Below are 22841 nucleotides of genomic sequence, written 5' to 3'. Positions count from 1 at the left end.
CTGGTTCGCAAAATTGGCTAGCTGAGGTCGCCTTTTTGTGTGTGAACTACCTGCTCTGCTCTTATTATTTATCCTCGATCAATCATCATTTTGTTAAAAATTCCCACGCTCCAGCAGTTGGTGCTGCTGTCCTTTTCGGGAAAAGCGGATTAAACATTTTTAAATGCTCGATGTATACTTCCTCGAATGTCCGGATCCACGACATTCTCACGATTCTCATTTCACAGCTCCTTAAATCGCCGCTCGAATTATATAGGCTCGAAAAATGGAAATGGTTTCCGGTCACTGGGCAAATTTTAGAATAAAAGTTTTGCGTGGTAGAACGCAGCATCATCAACTATGCAGTTCATGGGCGTATTGATCAAAAGTTTTTTTTATTTAAAATTATTTTTATTGCTATTATACAATAATAATAATTCGCAACGCTACATCGTAAAACCTAACAAAACGTAGAAGACTTTTGTTTTGTTTTTTTTCCAGCGTTGGCCTGTCACCCGAACCGGAAGCACTAAGCTCGGCGGCGCCGGTGTTGTCGCACGGTCCTTGCGGTTCTCACGCAACCTCCTTGTCCTTTGTGCGCCGTGACAGTTTACGCGGTTATAGTTGGGTAAAGGGTGGCCGCCGCTTCGAACGCCCGGTTGCATGGCCGCCGCCAGGCGTGTGCTGCGACTGTTCAGAACGCCGGCGGCCAAGCGCGGTTTTTGGCGCCGATCCCTTCGTCCCGTCGCGGCGTTCGTGTCGACGCACCTCGTCTTGTGAGTGATGGCGCATGGCTTTAAAAGCGGCTCTTCGGGCGTGTCTCCTCAATCTTTTCGCTCTTTTTAAAGCATGACCGCCTTGTCCGACAGTGAGCCGCTCAGGAAGAGACCGAGGCTTGAAGCTGCGGAGGGGGACGGCCGCCCTGACCAAGGCACGCTGCTTCTTCTCACGGTTCTCGTCTCAATTCGATGAATTCTTTAAAGTCGTGCTTTTTAGTTGACTCTTTTTTTCTTTTTTTTTTTTTTAAGGAAAGGCGAAAGACACGTGTGCCCATGTGAGTTTTGCTAAAATGGACAGCTGCACAGACACTAAAGAAAGGTAACAAACGCCCGTGTTGTTGTTCAGCTGTCTTTATGTGTGTACACTAGGGGTGTTAGAAAACGGCGATTATCGCGATATTTTACGTGGCGATGTTGCATCGCTTACAGGGCCGTCATATATGGGGCAGTGGTGGCCAAGCGGTTAAGGAAGCGGCCCCGTAATCAGAAGGTTGCCGGTTCGAATCCCGATCTGCCAATGTAACACTGAGGTGCCACTGAGCAAAGCACCGTCCCCACACACTGCTCCCCGGGCGCCTGTCATGGCTGCCCACTGCTCATTCAGGGTGATGGGTTAAATGCAGAGGACGTATTTCACTGTGTGCACCGTGTGCTGTGCTGATGTGTATCTCCTGTGACAATCACTTCACTTTAAATTCACTATATCGACGATTTTTTAAAATACACATTTGGTCCACCGGATGGTGCTGTCGAGCATCTTCATTAGCGAGGTCAGCGGAGACCTGCACGCCTGTAGATGGGTGCTAGTAGCCTGGTGGGTAACACACTCGCCTATGAGCCAGAAGACCCAGGTTAAAATCCTACTTACTACCATTCTGTCCCCGAGCTGGGGCAGTGGTGGCCTAGCGGTTAAGGAAGCGGCCCCATAATCAGAAGGTTGCCGGTTCAAATCCCGATCTGCCAAGGTGCCGCTGAGGTGCCACTGAGCAAAGCACCGTCCCCACACACTGCTCCCCGGGCGCCTGTCATGGCTGCCCAGCCCACTGCTCACTCAGGGTGATGGGTTAAATGCAGAGGACAAATTTCACTGTGTGCACCGTGTGCTGTATCACATGTGACAATCACTACACTTTAAAAAACTTTAGCAAGACACTTAACCCTAAATTGCTCCAGGGGGCGACTGTCCCTGTAACTACTGATTGTAAGTCGCTCTGGATAAGGGCGTAATTAGATGGCGCTGTACGGCCGGCCACTTAAAATTACAGTGATGAAACGTGATAAAACCAATCACAGCATCTGTTTTTTTACATTTTCAATTAATTGTAGAATATCGCAGTACGTACAATATCACAATATATCGTATTGTGAGATTCTTGCCGACACACGTCCCTAGTGTACGTACACACGTGCGGTGACGATCCTGTTCTGCAAGTGACCAGGAGTGAATTCTGACAGGCCGGTGGACGAACCAGCGGCCGAGCAGAAGTCCCTCGGAGAAAACAGGAACAGCTCCATCAAAGGGCGCCGAAGCTACCCGGCGGCGCAGCAGTCGCGCGGCTCCCTGGACTGCTGGGTAGTGAAGAGGCCCAACTTATCCACCGAGAGCCAGGAAGCAGCGCAAGACGATGACGTGGATCGTCCCACCGGCCCCGGCAACCCCGAAGATCCGGTCGCGGAGGCCCAGAACAACCTGTCTGAGGAGGAGGAGGATGGCGGCGATGCAGGGAACCCGAACAGTGACCATCGGCCAGGCCACAGGGGACAGGAGGCATCCTACCACGGTCCGAAATTACCGACTACTTCTGCAAACCTGGATCGGCAACAAGGTATGTGCTGTTTAATGCCGTTTTGATTTGATTTGAATGTTTTTCTTTTGTATGAAATGTTCAATGTGCGGTGCTGTGGTTCCTGTGTAACCAGTAAAGCTGCCATTTTACATTTACAGCATTTACCAGACGCCCTTATCCAGAGCGACTTACAATCAGTTGTGACAGGGACAGGGACTCAGGGTTTGGTGTCTTGCTCAGGGACACAATGGTAGTAAGTGGGGTTTGAACCTGGGTCTTCTGGTTCACAGGCGAGTGTGTTACCCACTAGGCCACTACCACCCTTGTGGAGCGCTAGACGTCCATAGAGCTTTGCTGGATTTTTCACGAAAACAAAAACCTAGAAGTCCCCACTTTCTTACATTACACACGTTGGTTGTTCGATCGCTGTAGCCGATTAAACAGTGAAAACGCATTATAATACAGCCGCGCCGTACGTACACAACGTTTCAAAATAAAACCCCTAACCCTATTATCCACAGAGGTCACAAGCGGGGAAGTGCACGATGTGCACGGACGTAAACGTGTAGTTTGACCCCGAGCTGAATGGCACGTTACTGAATGTAAACGAGATCGTTCCGTTTTTTTCCCATCGGGAACTTTTATTTTGAAATGTCGCATATCGCCAAAATTTGGACGAGCGGCTGAATTAGTTAGCATTTTGGCAACTTCATCGGCTGCGGCAAAAAACCCAACTTGCGTGTGTAAATTGACAGACGTTCATGACTTTGTTGAACGTAGGGATTTCTGGGAAAATCCGCAAACGACCGTCAAACACAGAACTCAACTTTACCGAAAGCATCGTTGTAAAAGGTTTCTTTTTGCCCCTTTCTTAAAGTTTGAATGTAGTTTGCTTTAGTTGATGCTCTTCGCTCTGCTTATCTCCGCGTGGGTCAGTGAAAAGGGACAAGAACGCGTCTACCGGGGAAGCGGCGATGACCCTCCACGCAGTAAGGTGACGTGGCTGGGGACCCCGATCGGCGAGCTGAAGCGGACGCCTGACTGCGGGCCCGTGCTGTCGCCGCTGAGCTCCTCCGACAGCCACACCGTCATGATCAGGGTGAGACCTCTTTCAATCCGGTGTCAGAAGATGAACTACATGATTGACAGGTACATTTTTTTATTTTTTTTTTTTAAACTGACTGACTTGCCTCTCGCAACGTTTCAGACCGACCTGTTGCGGGCAGGGCGGGCCCAGGTTCCGTATCCCGGCAATCCGAGGGATGCCTGGGATGATGCTCACGTGAAGATGCCCTGTTCGGTCAAGAACCTTTTTCCGGGCAGCACCGAGGTAATGAGCACGCGCACGTACACGTACACACGCACAAAGAAACCCGCCGTGGAGCCTCACGACTGGCTCATTTTTCAGGATGGAGTGCAGAGCCGATGGACACTCATTGAGAGCGCCTTGAAAAGTGGCTTTCAGAACTCTTCTGACATCAAGGTGACATTGTGTTCTTATTGTTACACATTTTGTTATACACTTGAAATTAGAGGTACATGGAACCCTTAATGCCTTTTATTCCTCAAACACCAGATGAATTCCAGATGATCATGACCCCTGCAACACACTTTGTTGTTTGCTGCCGTTGCATGCTTCAGGCAGCAGATGGCGCCAACACATCAAATACAGTCCCAGAATTAAATTATGGGGTCCAGGACTGTTCGCCGTCTGTGAAATACGGTGTAAAGTTTTTGACCAGTAAAAGTGAACGTCTTTTTAAGGAGGTGATTCTGACGTATAACGCATCTCAGGCCAAGAGGTGGGATTTTACCGCCTTGCATTCACTTGTGAAGGTAGGCCATGCTTTATTTTTTTCAATTTGTCAGTACCTGTCAGTCATTTTACTATAAATTTGCCTGTCGGTGTGATGTTTACTGCAACTTCAGTGGTTAGTGAGTCGGCATCAACGATTCCATTAATTAATAATTTTTTGTTCAGGGAAGCGAGACCGAGAAATGGCTTCATAATTGAGCTCTCTGTTACCCCTGCAGCCATGTAAATGCGGCGTAAAGTTAAACCGCTAAAAGGTCGCGCTCGTCAGCCTGTCAGAAGTCACCCGCTCCCGCTCCTCTACCGGCTCGGCGTGTCCGTTTAGGCTGATGAATTCATTCATAAATCGGTTTCGGCATCGATTTAAGCTCTTTTCCAGAAAGGTGGCCTTTTATGGTTGCCATTTTTCTTTTTTTTTTTTGCACAGGAACATAAATCACGTTCAGTATATACCTCGCGTCATACCTCTCCCTCTACGCTGAATGACAAATTTCTTCTTTTTTTTTTGCGGCTGACCCTTTAAACAGAGGCTCGGGTTCGTCCGTTCTTAATCTTCTCTCAAGCCGCGGCTCTCTATTGATTCAAATGAATCACGTTCAACGATCACCGACCCGGAGCCGAACGCTTTTCCTGTAACGCCTGCAATGAAAATGTTTAAAAAGGTCATAAACCTCTTCAGGTCTAATTGGCTTTCCCTGGAAACTGCGCCCCCGTTCCTTAACGGGTCTTTGGGGCGTCTGGGAGGCGGGGGGGTAAAGCGCGGAGCGTGGGTTTTTTTTTTTTGGGCCGAAGCGGTTCCCTGAAATGAGCGTGTCAGCCGCTGATAAATGTCACAGTGTTTTAATAACCCCTCTCGCTGGGGTTTTTCTTTTATACTCACCCCCCCCTCGGAGGCAGTGGAGGGGGGGGGTGCGTAAGTGGCCACCAGGGCTTAAAACTGAATGGCATAAAATCGGCTGTTCCCAATCCAGTTATCGTTATCTAGACCTACTAATTGCTTCCTAATTTCTAATGGTCTCGGGCAAACTCGGTTAATTCCAGCGTGGGTTCCCCCCCAATTCAATAAAGACATGTCCGGTGTTGGCATAATTAAATTCTTAAACGATAATTACAACCGTCATAAGTACGAAGGCCTACACCACCTGTCCGGTGTTTATATTCACCGGTAGCTGAGAATTAAAGGCCGTTCGAAAAATGGCCAATGGTCGAATATCGGAAGTCAGCTCAGTCGGAAAAGATTTAAAAAAACGTTCCTGTATTTCTGGAAAACAGACATTCGTGTTGATACTTCGTGATTTTAATACTTAAGACGGATGTACAGAATGTCAATAAAAACGAAACAATAAATAAATAAATTTGTTTCTGAACTTCAGCCGTTGAATATTTTATTTCGATTCATGCCGCACCCACGCCAGGAGATAATATCCATCCGTTTTTGTCTTGTCTTCTCTCGTCTCTCCTGTATTCCCTGCTCCTCTCCGGGTGTCTGCCAGTGAAGTGGAGGTGCGATGGCTGTGATTGACGGCTAGAGGGAGACGTTGGAAGGCCGGCCTCGTTGAATATTCATGTCTCCCGCTCCGGAGCTCTGCCTCGGCTCCTTTTCCCGCTGTTCTTCTTACGGCTCTGTTTATGGCCGGAGCGCGGAACCCGTTCGATTTATTTATTTATTTATTTATTTTTTACTGTCTACACCTTTCATTGTCGCCGAGGGGACGGGACGGCGGCGGTAAATCTGCACTCCGCCCGTCCCCCTGCCCCTCCCACTCATGCTTGATTACTTTGTCAGTTTTGATGTGACGTATGGCGCTGTTCCGCGCGGCCCTGATTCGATGCGCTGCCGGACCTTTTTATTTAGCGCCCGCGGGGCCATGCTAACCTCAGCTGAAATTCGATCCGCTCTTGTCAAAAGTCGTCTTTCATTTGCGAGCCGGCGAAAGCGGTTAATGATGTCAGCCCGGCCATTACTTAATGACGGCTTTTGGAAGAAAGACGTATGGACGTTTACGGAGTGCCGGTCGCTGGATGGAACGTGCCGTTCTTCCTCTTTCTTCTCATTTGCATCTGTTCCAGGGAGCCCATTTAATCAGGGCTGACGGCCCACTGACCTTGGAAAAACATCGGCGGACGTGGGTTATAAATATGTTTATATCGATGATAAACTATATGTGCGGATTTGAGTGTTTGGTCATAAACTCCATGTATATTTGACACATGCTGTGTTACCCAGTGTCTGGACCCTGCTGAATGGTCCCCGTCTTTTATAAAAAAAAAAAAAAAAAAAGGGAAGTGATAGTCACATGTGATACACAACAGCACAGCACACGGTGCACACAGTGAAATTTGTCCTCTGCATTTAACCCATCACCCTGAGTGAGCAGTGGGCAGCCATGACAGGCGCCCGGGGAGCAGTGTGTGGGGACGGTGCTTTTGCTCAGTGGCACCTCAGTGGCACCTTGGCAGATCGGGATTCGAACCGGCAACCTTCTGATTACGGGGCCGCTTCCTTAACCGCTTGGCCACCACTGCCCCGTGTATTAATTAGGTTCCAAAGAGGAAAATAACAGATTCTTGTTTGGAAGGTCCACATTAAGTGCCGACGAGCCCGAGCGCTTCCATCTGTGTGGGCGCGGCCTGCCGTCTGCCTGAGAACAGCTGTAGGGCACCTCAGAGGAGACGGGCCAACAAACCCACGCCCTCATTTTGCTCTCCCTCTGCAGAACCTGGAGCCGGACGAGGCTCGGCATCTGCTCGGGACCCTGCTGCCAGACATGGCCCAGTTAGCACTGAGGGCTCCCGAGCTCCTCGCGCAGGTAAGATAAACTCCGCCCGCTCCAATCGCACGGAGCCCTGACTCGTTGTCGAGGGCAACAGTCACCGTTTGATGATGGACCTGAGATACCTCGTTACCGAGTGAATCGGTCAGGCTGCAAGAGAATCCGCCGCTGGTCTGCCCCCCCCCCTCGAGGGTTACGATGAACGACGCGGTTCCGCCGGCTGCCCGGAGCGCTCCGGTTTCATGCGGCGCTTGTATTTTTATCCCCCTTTGCCGCCCGTTCCAGCAGTGATCCCCCCCCCCCCCCCAGTTTGGCTGCTTTTATCTAATACCTCACTAAAATCACCCAGGGAAATGTTGGAATTTGGGAAAGGACCAGAAACTCTGTGCCAACGCAGTGCACATTAATTAAGAACCCGGTTTAAAGAGACACATAAATATTGATTTGTTTGCCTCTCTCTGCCCTTGGGATGAGACGAGCAACATGCCGCCTTTGAATTTTTGCTTCACGAATCTCCGTTAGCACGACGGGGGGGGGGACTCGAGAACAGGCAACAGGATTCCGGCTAACTGAGGCTTAATGAGGGTGAAAATTGAGGAACCCAAACGAAGACGTGGCCCGTTGAAATCTGCGCTCGGCCAGTACGAATGGGGCCTGTAGGCGAAACCAAGGTGCTATTCACGTAACAAAGGTCATGGGGGGTAAAGAAAACACTGCTGCGAATGGTCACAAGAACGTGTTTTTATTTGGAAAAAAAGCTTCACAGTTTTAAACTTATCTGGTAGCCGGTTGGCGTGCTGATGTCTCTGCAACAGAACTTGTGGAGACCACAAGGGGGCGATCTCCAATTAAGACATACTTGATACTTTTTTTTTTATTATTACTATGCACGAAGTTTGTGTTGAATCAGATGATTTCCCTTTTTAAGATTAAGTTAATGAGGTTAATTAATTTACCATGGATAAGGTAATCAGAAGAATAATTGGAATGAGCACTCTCAGATGTATATGGATGACCGGTGTGAAATGGTCCAATTGGGGATTCGGGGAATCAGGATCCTTGAGGATAATGATGACTCCTGATTAGAGGATCCCAGAGGGCCCAGAATCAACGCTGCCAATTACATGAATCTCCTTAAGGAGTCTTGTTAAGGAGTTAATGGTTTTGACCTCCGTCCATCCATGCTTTTTGAAATGCATTTCTCCCCCCTCCTGCCCTCAAGCCAATCCCCCTCCTGAAGGCGGACAGGAATCACTCGGTGACGTTCTCCCAGGAGCAGATCGCTTGTCTGTTGGCCAACGCCTTCTTCTGCACCTTCCCCCGGCGCAACTCCCGCAAGTCCGAGTACTCCAACTACCCGGACATCAACTTCTGCAGGTGACCGCTGCCCTTCGGCCTAGCCTAACAAAAAAAACGCAAATCTGATCGTCGACGTACATGTTTTTGTCACCAGAATGAAGCGTAAAACTGGGAAGTTGTGTTTTTATAGGTTCCAGTAGGGATGCACCGATGCCGGTATCTGGTATCGGCCTGGATACCACATTTTTTTAAAGTACTCGTACTCATGAAAAGTCCCCCGATACCACGGTCTGAGAAATGTCTATGTTTGATCGACGTGTAAGGGGTTCATCACAGGCGCCGAGTGACCGCCCCCAGGCCCCGCCTCCAGCTCAGAGAAGGCAAGACGGGACATTTTTAAAGTGAATGATGACAACAAAACAAAAAAATTGAGTGACCAGCCACTCTCGGAGGTAGAAAATGTGGGATTCCTGTGTCTCCTCCATGTTCATAACCCTCCGGTGGTTAAAGACGAGAGTTTCACGCCAAAACCGTACCGTGGCTCACACACCAGCCAGGCTATAGCGCATGTGTGGGGTATACAGCACGCTTTTCATTTTAAATAAATGTTCTTAATTCCAAACTAGTCCCTTGTTTTGTTAAATTATATGACTAAAGCTCTCGTACTCGTGGTACCGGTGCACCCCTAGGTACCAGCACCCAATGTCATGGTATACAGACACTTCATCAATCCATTCGTGGAAATACCCAACCAAACAAGTAAATGGGCAAAAAGAGCCGACTGCGGTATTTTAATCAGCCTCGTTGCCCTTGAGAAGTCTCGTGCCACAAATAGAGCTTCCTTTCTCGTTTTATTTGTTTGCCCGCTCTTCTCGGCGGCTGCCTTTGCACGAGACTGATCGACGTTATAGAATTAATGTAATGCGATACCCAGCCGCAGTAATTTGTTAAAGGGGGGGAGAGCGTTGGCGTGCCTGCTGCAGGACTGCACTTCGCCATGCCGGCCCGGGCCTGATCAGCTAAGTGGACGCGGGAATCCAATTAACATCGATTCTGATGGGGAGCCCTGACAGCGCGGCGCAGGGCGGGGTTTTCTGCATCCTGAAGGATAAAACTTGGCATCGTGGCGTGTTCTCGTCACTTCGCTTTGTTCTTTATGTCCGAAAATGAAGCTTTTTAGTTCCTGGAGTTACATCTGTGTTTCGATACGTGCCTTGTTTTGCATTCGTTTGTGTGAATATAATGGAAATATATGCGAATTGTGAAATTAAAAATAAAATTATATTTAAAACTTATGTATGTATATATAAAAAAATTATATATATTTTCCGCAATTTATCCTTAGAGATGATTTATTTCTATGTGTGCATAACTCTTTCTATAACTATTTCTATGGGTTGGAGTGCTAGTTTTAGATATTTATTTATTTTATTTTTGCACATTTAATTCTGATTTTTCTGAACTTTCTAAAGCATGCATGAAAAGATTTATGCTGCTCTAGTTTGTGATGAATTTTTTTTTTTTTTAATGCAATAACCCAACGCGGCCCTCCCTACAACACTCAGCCCCACTTCCTTTCGGGCCAGCGGTCATCTTGCGGCGGCAGTGGCGGTAGAGTGGCGTTGAAAGCCAGAGTGGACTGAGATGAATGAGCTCCCTTCTGCCCCGAAGGGCTCTTCCTCGTTGTTACTCCGTGGTCCGCCTGATGGTAATGGCACGCCGAGCCTGCTGGGCGTTCGTTGGCGCAGGCTTTTGATTCGCCGACAGCCTGCATGGACATCGCGCCCAGCTCTTAGTTGCGTCACTCAGGACCGGCAGAGGGGAAGAGTCGGGCGGCGGGTTAATGTATCCCGCGGGCGCGTCTTGAGCCTGCCTCTCGGTCCGCAGCTGCTTTTTCTCTCTCGGACTTGAATGCTCCGGTGGGATGCCACGCCCGAGGCTCGTCTGCTGTTCCTATCCACTCCAGTGTCAACTAGAAGTAAATCAGAGACCTAATGAGGGAACAGGATAAAAAAAAAATGCAGGAATGCCGGCGTCAATGACCGTTATCAGCATTTATTATTAGACATTTTACGTGAGCATGTTGGTCTTGGTCGAAAGAAGACATGACTCCACGTGCACAAGGAGTATTATGAGGAGAAAAGAAGGAGATGGGTGCTGCGCTACACCAGGGCATGTGACAGGCGGGGGGTTTCAATCCTCCAGAATGAGGAAGTAGGGAGTGTGAAAGCACTCAATCATGCCATTCAGACTCCTCCCCTTTTCTTTATATATATATAAACATACAGATAACCAGCAATCTTTTTTTATACCCCATATTTTAAATACAGTGTCACAAAAATATAGCCCAAAGGCATAACTGTAGAAATGCTTTGAATGCATCCCTTTTGTGGAATGTTCTCACCCCTTGGTTCTGTGGTCCATGAACGACTACTCCGTATTAGTAATATTCATATACGGGTGAAATAGCTTCCTGTGTTAAATAGGCCTGCTTCATGCTGGCCGTAACTATTTTCGGATGATTTACTCATCATAAAAAGTTTGCGGTTTTAGAACTGATGTGTGTGTGTGTATATATATATAGATATAGATGTGTGTATAGTTTTATATTTTTATTGACTATGTAGTTCCCACTGTTACATTTATGCAGGTCTGAGTTGAATGCCGGAATGAAATTTCACGATGGGACTCCCACCTCCACTCACTGAAGAATATGAAGCTGTAATTGCAGCCCTGTTACGGTTTCATCGTTCGCTCGGTGTTAAATGTTAAAAATGTTGCCTCTCTTTCTCCAGGCTCTTTGAGGGCTCCTCTCCCAGGAAGGTGGAGAAGCTGAAGACCCTGCTGTGGTATTTCCGAAAGGTCACAGAGAAGCGTAAGACCACGTCTCCACTTTGCTTTACTTTTTCTTTTTTTGAAGGAGGTGGGCAAATTGTTGAACGAACTAAATGGCTGCCTCTGTTTAAGGACCCACCGGACTGGTGACATTTACCCGCCAAAGTCTGTCCACAGTCCCGTCCTGGAGCAGGTGGGCGGTCCTTACACTGACAACTTTATTAAGATGTTGAGTGTAATAAACAGAACTCACTGAGCGGTTTTCACTTCCTGTTGTGCTTCAGGTCCACAGCTAAACTGACGAATCTGCACATAACGTGCGAGGGGACCATCGAAGACCAGGGTTACGGGATGCTGCAGGTACAGCATCTAAAAAAAATTGGAATATTGTAAAATACTCTGTACCATTGCAGCAAAATCAAGAAAAGACTTTTAGTGCATTTTTCTCTTATAAATTTTTTTCCGCTAGAAATGTGATTGGAATTTCTCAAACTCAGGGTTTCTTAAAAAGGGTTAGGGTTAAATTCTAAAAAAAAATTCTAGTAATTCTTATGTCCATAGTTTAAATGTGTTAAAAATACTGTAGCCCCACTTTCGGGTTTACTAAGTGCAGCGCGCGCATGGAAATGATCTGGGGCGGTCCTAGCCCGTTTGGTGCCTGGTGCAAGCCCCTCCCCCCGAGCTGGTTATCACATGCAGCTCCGACCGCCCGGCGGCCGCGCCCCGTCTCCTCGCTCCGGGGCAAGCAGCAGGCGCACCTTGCAAATGGAGGGCAATAGAAGAGAGAGATGATCCTTTATTATGTCTCTTTAAGTGTCCCTCAAATGGGACATTTAGAAAACTGTGCCCAAATACTGGGACCCCATGGGGACCGTATCAAAAACCACGGCTGGAAATGACTCACAAATAGTACAAGCCGAAAATATCTCAGTCGCCCTCTACTGGCTTGCAGTAGTACAGGTAATATGAGTCTGTTAACATTGACAAAGGCTAAAAAATTGGGAAGGAAATAATAATATAATAAGATAAAATACAATTAATATTGTCTGCTGAGGCAAAACTGGCCCTCGAACAAATGTTGTTGACTGTCCCAGTACAGGGTCTTAAATTTGGCACCTTGAACCCACAGAAACCCTGCCAGCTATGCGTGTGGTAAGACGTTTTATGCAGTGTAGTGTTAATTTTTGTGTGCTTGAGCGTGGTTGTCCGGAATGACAGCTGAGGGGCTGCATAGCCGCCTGTTTGGGTGGGGAGGGGGTTTGTCGGCTTGCCCATGACGGCCTGTCAGCCTGGGTGAAAGGAGCTCTCCAGCGTCCCTCCACACGTAGCCCGGAGCCACACGCTGCCCCGCCCGCCGACCCTCTCTGGGAGCGGGAGGCGCCAGTGACCGGAAGTTTTTAAAAACTTCACCAAGTCTCCGTTCCTGGTTAAACGGTTAATGGAAGAACGCTGTTGACCTCTGTCCTTTTTACGTTCCGATCAATACAGAATTGACCTTTCTTGTGTTAGTGTCGACAATGCATCCTATTGATTCATAGCTTTTCATGTCAGAATTTTTCGGTTCTTAATGTTAAATGTTTTAGTACACCTAAAACTGGTTTATTCCTAGAATAAATAGGAAATAATATTGTATTAGGCTATGGCTGTACTTTTGGTAGTATTTTCTATTGTAAACATATTTCAGAACGTGTGTAGTCATGGGGTTTGAAATGTTCCTCAGGTGGACTTTGCGAACAGGTTTGTGGGTGGAGGAGTGACCGACTGCGGCCTGGTTCAGGAGGAGATCCGCTTCCTGATCAACCCAGAGCTCATCGTCTCTCGCCTCTTCACCGAAGCGCTGGAGCCCGATGAGTGCCTCATCATCACAGGTGTGGCACCCATCCATCCACACACAATCTCAAGCATTGGCGACCTAGCAGTTGCAGCTTCTAATCCACCAAAAGCCAAGGTGCCACTGAGCAAAGCACCGTCCCCACACAATGCTCCCCGGACACCTTTCACGGCTGCCCGCTGCTCACCAAGGGTGATGGTTAAAAGCAGAGGACACGTTTCGTGTGACCAGGTGCTTCACAATGATAAACTTTCACACTCCCTGTATTGAAATCCCAGCTTCTGGTCCAGCCAAATTAGAATACAGAAGAGTTGAATTAGCGTTTGTCTGTAACCTTTGTGCAACAATAAGGTGGTACAATGGTTATGACCAGTTGAAAGTGATTATGGATCCAGGGGGTTGGTGGTCTCAGTGGGATTTGTAGAGACTGGCTGTATTTAGGGGTGTTCTTTCTGACATTGGGGGTTCTGATGCTTCCAGACCCACATGAACAGAAGCCAAATTCACCTTCAGAAGGAGAATCCAAGAACTGGTTTGGGATTGTTTAGTAGTTGAACCTCACAGGACAGCCTAGATGAAGGTAGTTGTGCGGACTTGTAAAGTTCACTGCCATCTGGATAAATCGAGCTCTCCCTTGAGTTCTTTTTATTTTTTTGTTGTTGTTCTGAGGACTTTTCTTGATTGGTTTGATTCAGAAAGGTCTGTCACTGCAGGCTGCTTTTTACAGTCACACCTGCTGTGAAGGCTGATGTTCATCAGTCACCACTCAGCGTGTAGTCCACACACACACACACAGACACACTCGGAGCTGTACCTACACTTTTCCCCATGTTACGGGGGGAATAAAACCGCATCAAACGTTGCATTTTTACCTCCGATTCACCATTGGACCAGTTACAGTTAAAAATTTCAACGTTATCAGACCGTTAACTTTCACTCAAAGTCACTGCTTTTATATTCACCAATTAAGTATGTATGTTTCAACCGACACCGTCCACGCGCTTGTCTACGCCGTTTGGCATCTATGTTAAGAATATATCCACTAGAGGGAGGTTCACATACCAAAAGTTTCGCCTATGAACCAGAAGACCCAGGTTCAAATCCCACTTACTACCATCGGGTCCCTGAGCAAGACACTTAAACCTGAGTGTCTCCAGGGGGGGGACTGTCCCTGTAACTACTGATTGTAAGTCGCTCTGGATAATGGCTTCTAATAAATGCTGTAAATGTAGATGTGCCAGTTTCAGGCTGTAGATCAACTCTTCCGAATGTCATAGGTCAAAATATAAATGACATGGAAAGGCTATCTCCATTTGCTTCTAGCGGTGAAAGGGCTAGCATAGCTACGTTTAGCTACGTTTTATATAGCTTAAATCTGAACAATTAATTATGCTGAACCTAATTTTCACTTTACATTCACTTTACACATTTGCACACCTTCACCCTACCTGTTACACATATTTTATGTTCAAAAACATAATAGTTATGTTAGCAATATTTGCATATTGGTTCACCTGAATACTTGCAATATTTGCAATGTTGAGGTCTATAGCAGTCGCTAAAGCATTTCACTGCATGTCATACCGTGTATGACTGTGTATGTGAAAAATGAAATTAGAATTTTACAGCATGGCCAGTCGAGGAGGTGCAGATGTTCTCCAGTTTTCTCCACTGTTCCCCTGTGTGTGTCATGTTGAAGATGTTATGACCATATGTGCAGTTTGGTGGATAAGAGCCAGAATTGTTGAAATACCAGTTGCAGTACTATGAGTCTGTTAACATTGACAAAGGCTAAAAAAAAAAACAGAAATTGGGAAGGAAATAATTATATAGTAAGTTGAATATGATTTTTTTTTTGTGTACAGAATCTACAACAGAGTGAATAAAAAGATTGTATTCATAGTTGGGGTCCTAGTGAACCGGAATCGATCTCTTCATCGATGGTAACTTGAAAGCACGTTGTAAGTCTCTCTGGATAAGGGCGTCTGCCAAATGCCGTGAATGTAAATGTAAAATTTTGATGTTGTGATGTTGGGTGGTAGTAGCCCAGTGGGTAACACACTCGCCTATGAACCAGAAGACCCGGGTTCAAATCCCACTTACTACCATTGTGTCCCTGAGCAAGACACTTAACCCTAAATTGTCCAGGGGGACTGTCCCTGTAACTACTGATTGTAAGTCACTCTGGATAAGGGCGTCTGGTAAATGCTGTAAAAAATGTAAAGGAATCATATTGCTGATGTTGAATATACTTCAACATCTTTGTTAGTTAATACTCGCGTGAGATGAGTTGAGCGGAAGGTCTCCGGACAGACGTTGGCGAGGATGGTCTCCTTGGCCGCCTTATCAGTATTCCCCTCTTGCCGAACGTCTCTCCGACTGAGTGTCACCTTCAGCTGGCCGCCTCGGCCCCCGTCCACTTACACTACTTAACTTTATTACCACGGCCCACAATTCATTACGGCAGGAAGACCTGCCCGAGACCTGCCCGGCTAATGCACTGGGCCGTTCCATCATCCTTATTAAAGCGCCGCAACGTTTACTGTTGCCTGCGTGCGCCCGCGTCTCGAGGACCACGCCGCTAAATCAGATCCTCCCGGCGATTTCGCTCCACATGGGAGGGGGGGCCTAATGGATCTCCCCGCCCCTTTCTAAAACGCCGCCTAATTGAATTACGCTTGATTGCTTGTCTTCTGGCTGCCGGTGAGGGTCAGCCAGAAATATAAATAGGATAAAGGGAAACGGGAATGGGGATGAGTCACCGGCGGCGTTCCCGAGCTCAGAAGAACGTGACCGGGACGGCCGATGTCCCGTCTTCTCGGGATTCGGTAGTTCCACCTTTATTCGATGAAACTACTTTTATAGACGTGGTGACATTAGGGTTACAACAGTGACGTCTCCTGAGAGAAGCCCCTTTGTGTTGGACGCTTCTTGTGGTGAAACTCCGTCCCTGACCTTTCTTTTCCACGTCCACCGGGCTTTCCGGCACAAATTGGAAGGCGTTGAATCAGCAAGGTGGCGCCGCAAATTCTGTCCACTCATATTTACACATGAATCAACGCGTCCTTTAAACAGCTTTATTTTCTGTTTCCGAGGAATTGAGGGGACGTGAAAATCCACACATGTGACCTTCACCGTTTCACCGATGTCTACATCAGATTCGTCTTGTGTTTTGTATTGAGATCTTCTAAAAATGCAGAACCGTTTGAATCGTTTTCCTACTCGCAATTTGTCCCGGTGTCCTCATAAGTTGAAAGAACATGGACAATGTCCAGAGAGCATCTAAGAAAAATCATATTTTGAACAATAAATTATTATTTACTGTTACTATTATTTCGAATGTTCACTATATGGCCACAGAACCAAACCCAGGATTCATTTGTTTTTTTTTTTTTAGAACACTTTTTAACTTTGGCGTCCCCATGGCCAGGGGTCTTAATTCAGATGAAAAGGGAGTTTTTTTTTAATCATTCTAACGCTCTCCGGGATTTGGGTTTGAAGGATGCTTCGTATCGTTGTTCAGGAGTAGCACTATCAGTCCCCGGGCAGGCAATTAGATTTGACTTGAGCTCCTCTGGCCGAACTGGAGATAAGGCTGGGGTTGAGGCCGATTGTATCGACTGATCGTCTGATTAGCAGGGGAGGAAGTGTTCTTCCGAAGTGACCCTCCGTAATTTGGTGTTTGTCCTGTCGGCTGGGTTCTTTTCCGCTGTGCTTTTGAACCAAAAATAGTGTCGCGTGCAGTGTTGTTTTTGTCTTTCGACATGGTTACCATGACATCTTTCATGACCTTGCATGTCAAAGGTCAAGATGGCCAATCATGGCCATCAAGGTGTATCACAGGCTTTTTTTTGCAAAAAAATGCAATTCCTGTTTCTTGTTAAAATGTATGACCAAGTCGAGTCTTCGTGCTGCCTTCCATACTCATTTGATAAAAAATAGCTCTATTTGATAAAGAAATAATTAGCTGTGTGTGTTTTGTATCTAATAGTGACACTAATGACCCTAATCAACCAGTGTGAAGGACCTCAACTGTTCGTAATGAGCCTTAATAAACAGTGTGTGTGTGTGTGTGTGTGTGTGTGTGTGTGTGTGTGTGTGTGTGTGTGTGTGTGTGTGTGTGTGTGTACACAAACTCTTGTTCTCCCCTGGAAGGTCTCTCGTGAGGGTGTACTGTTCTTCATCTCATCTTCGTAGGGGGGTAATAAGTTGACCTTCCCCTGTCTGGGGACAAACCATTGTAGTTTAAGTTTAGCACACAGTGATTTACAGGACTGTGTGTGTATGTGTGTATCGAGTCACTGCATTTGAATTTGTAGACGTTCATATATATTATAATAAATATAGAGAGTGTGTGTTTGTTACACAGGTACGGAACAGTACAGTAAATACACAGGATACGCTGAGACGTATAAATGGGGCGGTGACCATGACGACAAGACACCCAGGTGACAGCTGCTCCACAGATTTTATTCCTTCTTTTAATCTTGTCATTAGTAACCTGGGCTAAATGATATGCCAATGAATGTATTATATTCTTCATTATGATTTAATATAATAATACATGACATGATGTAGATGAGTTTTGGTACATTAATTCTACATTAAAATCTTTTTTATTTGATAAATGTTGTTGAAATGTCACAATTTAAAAATGCTCTATGTTGTGAGGTGTGGTGTGGTGGAGGAGCACGAGGGGCTAAATTTCACCGTTTTTGTCCCTTTTAGTGACCAGTGGCAGCGGCGGTGCACAGAAATTGTTGCTATCGATGCCCTGAGGTTCCGGAGCTTCCTGGAACAGTTCCGGCCGGAAAGAATGACCCGAGAGCTGAACAAGGTGGGTAGAAGAGCGAAGACGAAAAGCCTCATTGCCTGCAGTATCATTTCATTCTTCATTGTTTCTCAATCACTTCCTTTGTGTGCTGTGGAAATACAAGAATTCTGTATGAAAGCACTGCAGTGAAGCAGTGAAGAGAAAAAGTTCAAAATGAAAATTCCATCACAGGACCAACATCCACGCCGAATGGAGATCTGAGGAATAAAAAGCGCTCTGCTCATTTAGCCGTTTCTTTGTGCGCGTCACGTGAAGCGGGTTTGCGGACACAGGCACCCCAGCCCCTGTTTTATTAATAAGGCTGGAAGTGGGACGGGCGGCGGCTCTTTGATGTGGCGCTTTGATCTCGCGTAGACGGGCGCATCGCGACTCTCGCAGGGCCGCCGCGCTACGCCACACAATCTAATTGGTACTTAAGCTCAAATCTGACGCGTGATGGTTTAATTGCTTTTACTGTCGGACAGCGAATAAACATAAATCCTGGAAGGGTGTTTACAGCCGCTGCACGACGCCCATTATACTGATACATATACCGAGGTGTGCGTGGTTATTATAGCCGCGCTGTCACATGCATTGCTGGAGTTAAGCCTCTAAGAAGCTGAGCAGATCGGAGCTGCACGTAAAGAAAGAACAGAAAGCCCCGGATGATATTCGCCCTTTTTTTTTTGTGAACTCGCAGTGTCTATAAGGAGTTTTAATGATGATAAGATGATGAGTTTTTATTGTTATGTTTTCAAGCTGCTGGCTTTTTATTACCAGCGCACATTTTGATTACTTCCTACTCATGAGCCATGATATGGAAAGCAGGTACGGACAAAAAAAATCAAATCTTCCCAAATCAAGACGTTGCTGTTGACTATTCTCACTCTTCCGTTGTCCTTTTCTGTTCTTTTTCTTTATAAAGTACACGTTGAAACATGTCAGTGATCAGCTTTTGTGAGGCTGGTAGATGCTGCCCACTCAAGTGGATTTTGTTTGATTTCCTACATGGAATTAGAATTCAACAAGGTCTGTTGGAAACGGGATTGGATTTGAATTGGAGCTGCGATTCCGTTCAATTCTCACAGATTCCTGAATGCTATTTGATACCAGTATATGTTGATGCCAAGTACAGTATTACAGTTTTTAATAACGTTCATTCATGTGATTCATTTATTTCATAGGATATGAATCTTCCTGAATTTATGAACACTAAACAATTCTGTCTGGGACAGTCAAATTCCATATTTCACCTTTTACTACAGTAATTTGTGAAGTGAACATTCATCAAATGCACGCACGCATGTCAAGTATGCATAAAACACCACAAATGATCTTTTTTCGAATTCAAGTCTGTTTTCTATTCAGTTTACCTTCAAACGCATACAAGTCTAATTCCAATTCCATTTCTACTGTGCACTCTCAATTCAATTTTTCAAAGCTCAACCGCAAACCCTGTGATCTCTGCCGTCGTTTTTCATGTCTGTGGCTTTGCTTGTCTGTGTGCAAGAACCCGGCGTCTTAATCGATGCTTGCTTTTTTTTTCCAGGCGTTCTGCGGCTTTGTGAGGCCCGGCGTTCCGAGGGACCAACTCACCGCCGTTGCCACCGGAAACTGGGGCTGCGGCGTGTTTGGAGGAGACGCTCGGTTAAAGGGTACGACAGCCCCCCCCCGTACTACGTATCAAACCAGTTCTACCATCTCCCGGCCATTTCCTCTCCGGCCGTCCTATTGATCCTCTGACACCTCTCACATTCTCCATTAATAGCGCGATTGATCTGCTACGGCTACAGGGCAGCCTGTCGTGGAGTGTAACAACATTCGTACAGTCGGAAGTATTAGTTATTTTTCCTACTGAAACCGGATCGCTGTTGCAGTAAATCAGCGTGGTGTGTGAATGCCTCGGATAATAAACACAGTAACCAGTAACGTAAGGCATGTTATTAGGTTAGTGGGATTTCTCGCTCTGGGGTAACGAAACGGGAAGAAACGATTACAGTCCTGGTTTCCCTCGGCATAGATTCCTGCTTTAAGCTTGGATATTTTGACCCGCTGCCTCTCAGCCCCGGTTCAGGTACGGCGCTCCGACAATTAGCCGGAGTGCCCGGAGAGGCGATTAGGAAGTGGACGGCGGGAGTTAATTAGAGCGCCGCAGCGCTGACAGGCCCAACGCTGCCCTCCTCGCCGCTGTACCTGCCATCACAGGAGAAGGGATTGAAACTCCTGCGATGTGTCCTGCCGCCAGCGTGTGGGGGTTTGTGAGCGAACGAATGTGTGTGTCTCATTACTGAGGCGCAGAACCTGTTAATCAGCACTTTTACTTCCTCACTATTTACATTTACGGCCCTTATCCAGAGTAACTTGCAATCAGTAGTTACAGGGACTGTCCCCATGGAGGGTTAAGTGTCTTGCTCAGGGACACAACCTCCCTAGTAGTAGGGTGGCTCTGAATCAGTTTCATCTGAGCGAAAATGCATTCAGTATATGTCTGTCTGTTGTGGATCTTTTGACGTTTCCGGAACGTTCCCCCAGCCGTCCTGCAGATGCTGGCTGCAGCGGAAGCCGGGAGAGACATAGCCTACTTCACCTTTGGTGACGGGTCACTCATGAGAGACGTCCACAACATCCACACCCTCCTGACAAACAGCGACATGACTGTGGGTAAGAGACGCTCAACACACACTTCCAGCCATCCATCCAACTGTTTAACAGCCCATCTTTCTAGATTGGTGTTGCCTGTTGCCAAGGAAATTAGAAACCACCAATAATATTTTACTAAGCGAATGGTCAGTTTTGGCCAAACCCAATACTGAGTGACCTTTACAAACATTATCTTTCTCTATCTGATTGTTGCATTTCTTATCACTGCCGGACGAAAGAACATTAGAGCATGAATAACGTTCTGTTGCACCCCCTGCAGAAATGACAATAAAATGCTCTAATGGTTCAGATTCCATTATACTGGTTCTTGGTTGTGCTGATGGTTTGTGTGTGTGTGTGTGTGTGTGTGTGTGTGTCTGTGTGTTCAGGTGCTGTGTATTCTCTCCTGGAGGAGTACTACTTCAGTGAGTGCAGACCCTGCACCAGCCGCCGACCTGAAATCAGCCTCTACCACTTCCTGTCAGAGAGGATTCTGGGAGATTCTTCATCCCCATAGGAAGTGTACTGACCTCTCAGCTGCTCTTTGTCTGCCAAATACAATCCCACTGCTCCAAAACTGCTTTTTTTTTCCCTTTACTTAAAGAGCATATTCACTATATTGCACTATCGGTGCAATTCGTGCTGCGCCGCTGTCTGACTGGGGTCCACGATGGCCGCTGTTGCTTCTTCCCTCCATTTCTGCTCCGTTGCCTTAACTGAATTGGTCTGGTAAAGGGACGGTTATTAATAATGCTTGATATGAGAAACACAAGGAACCTCTCTTTTTTTTCTTCTTATGCACACAGCCAGGGCGTAGATATTGATTTAATAGATCTTTGGCTACCATTTTGAGGATTTGTAGCATTTCTATGTTCTGTTTGTCAAAAGGGTTAAAGAGACCAATAAAGCCCCAATAATGTTTCCCCATCACGGTTTTCCATAATCAGTCTAAAAAGAGAGAATAGTGCATGAATGAGTTTTTTGCACTAACTTTTTTAATTTGCGTAGATTTCTTGTAATAGCTCTGTCTTTCAGAATAGTCTCTTCTTATTTTTTAAAAGATTAACGGTTTGTAATTTGATTTTGTGATTTGTATAATAAAACAAAAGGGTTTTGATTGGTTCCGTCTTGTAAAGTCTTCCTTAATATCGTCCTCATATTGATTAGTGGCTTCTTCACTTCCTGTCGTAACTTTTATGTAAGTGTGGGGCACCACACCGGCTCTAGCGGGCAAGGCAGCGGACCGCGCCGCAGAGGGACCGTCCCCACACACTGCGTCCCGCAGCCCTCAGGGGAAGGGTTGAAAGCGGAGGACATTTCACTTTCAGCTTCGTATTGGGCTTAATTCATCAGAATCGACTTTGGTCCTTATTTTTTCCCCGTGAGGCTCTTCATATGCGAATATTCCACTAAAATCTTTTTTTTACGTTAATCTACAATCGTTTATAAGAGACGTGGCTGGTGAGGGCCTTCGGGTTTTTCCTCGTGCACCACACAGCATTCCCACAGAACATGTAAGTGTGTTTCGTGTCTTGCGTTGATAGAACAGCTGGGTTATACCCTTTGCGGGGATGAAAGTGGCACCTTCCCACTGTGCCGGGTATTGACTGGCGGCAGGGCACTGGCTTGGGTGGCATCCCTGCCTTTGTGCCTGGCTGATTTCAAAAGGACGCGTGTGATGCTCACTGCCACCCCCCCAGGGGCCTGCGGGGAAGGCTGGATCATAGTCACCTGCACCCCAATTTGAGCATGACCTTTCACACATCACCTGCCACAGGAAGTGCTTCTCTGTTCCCCCATCCCCTCTCTAAAACCATCAGATATGAACATTCTTATCGGGAGTGACATTTTTCAACGCCGGTCAAATGTCAGCTGAACCGCCCGTGCCTCTTTCAGCCAGTCACAGCGCAGTATTTACCCAGAAGCTGACAGCGTGCCGTCATGCCCATCACAATTCTGCATATATAAATAAACATTTATGAAAATCAGCCGCGTATTCGAAGTATGTCCTGGAATGAATGTCAATCCTGGACATGAAAAACAATCAAAATTTTTCATAATGATTTTATTTATGGTTGTTCTCCCAAGAGGTGCCCGTTATTCAGAGGAATTTTGGACTGGATTTTTACTTTCTGAACCTGAAATGTATTCTTTTATTACTCAATACTAGGAAAAATACAGGCTGCCCAGTATATAGCATTTATTTATAAAGCATTTTTCTCCTGTGTTTTTTTTATGACAGCACATTACCCTAGTCCTCCCTGCCCTCCCACTGTTTCCGTCGTCCCTCC

The 22841-nt window shown here is 46.5% G+C and overlaps 1 protein-coding gene across 1 annotated transcript; it reads left to right on the top strand.

Moving 5' to 3' along the window:
* The first annotated feature begins 1004 nt into the window (after positions 1-1004).
* On the top strand, positions 1005-21671 carry LOC114784444 (poly(ADP-ribose) glycohydrolase). Its single transcript, XM_028969853.1, has 17 exons — positions 1005-1077; positions 2214-2584; positions 3482-3644; positions 3753-3875; positions 3954-4028; positions 4310-4381; positions 7076-7168; positions 8355-8509; positions 11227-11306; positions 11399-11459; positions 11551-11626; positions 12987-13134; positions 17467-17545; positions 17826-17934; positions 19460-19565; positions 20443-20571; positions 20940-21671. The coding sequence occupies exons 3-17, from the start codon at positions 3636-3638 to the stop codon at positions 21065-21067; spliced, it is 1443 nt and encodes a 480-aa protein (XP_028825686.1). The 5' UTR covers positions 1005-1077; positions 2214-2584; positions 3482-3635; the 3' UTR covers positions 21068-21671.
* Positions 21672-22841: the final 1170 nt, after the last annotated feature.

This window comes from Denticeps clupeoides, chromosome 2 (assembly GCF_900700375.1).
Source record: "Denticeps clupeoides chromosome 2, fDenClu1.1, whole genome shotgun sequence".
NCBI classification, from domain to species: domain Eukaryota; kingdom Metazoa; phylum Chordata; class Actinopteri; order Clupeiformes; family Denticipitidae; genus Denticeps; species Denticeps clupeoides.
The sequence above is the reverse complement of the archived record's forward strand: the minus strand, read 5'-3'. Positions and strand labels throughout refer to the sequence as shown.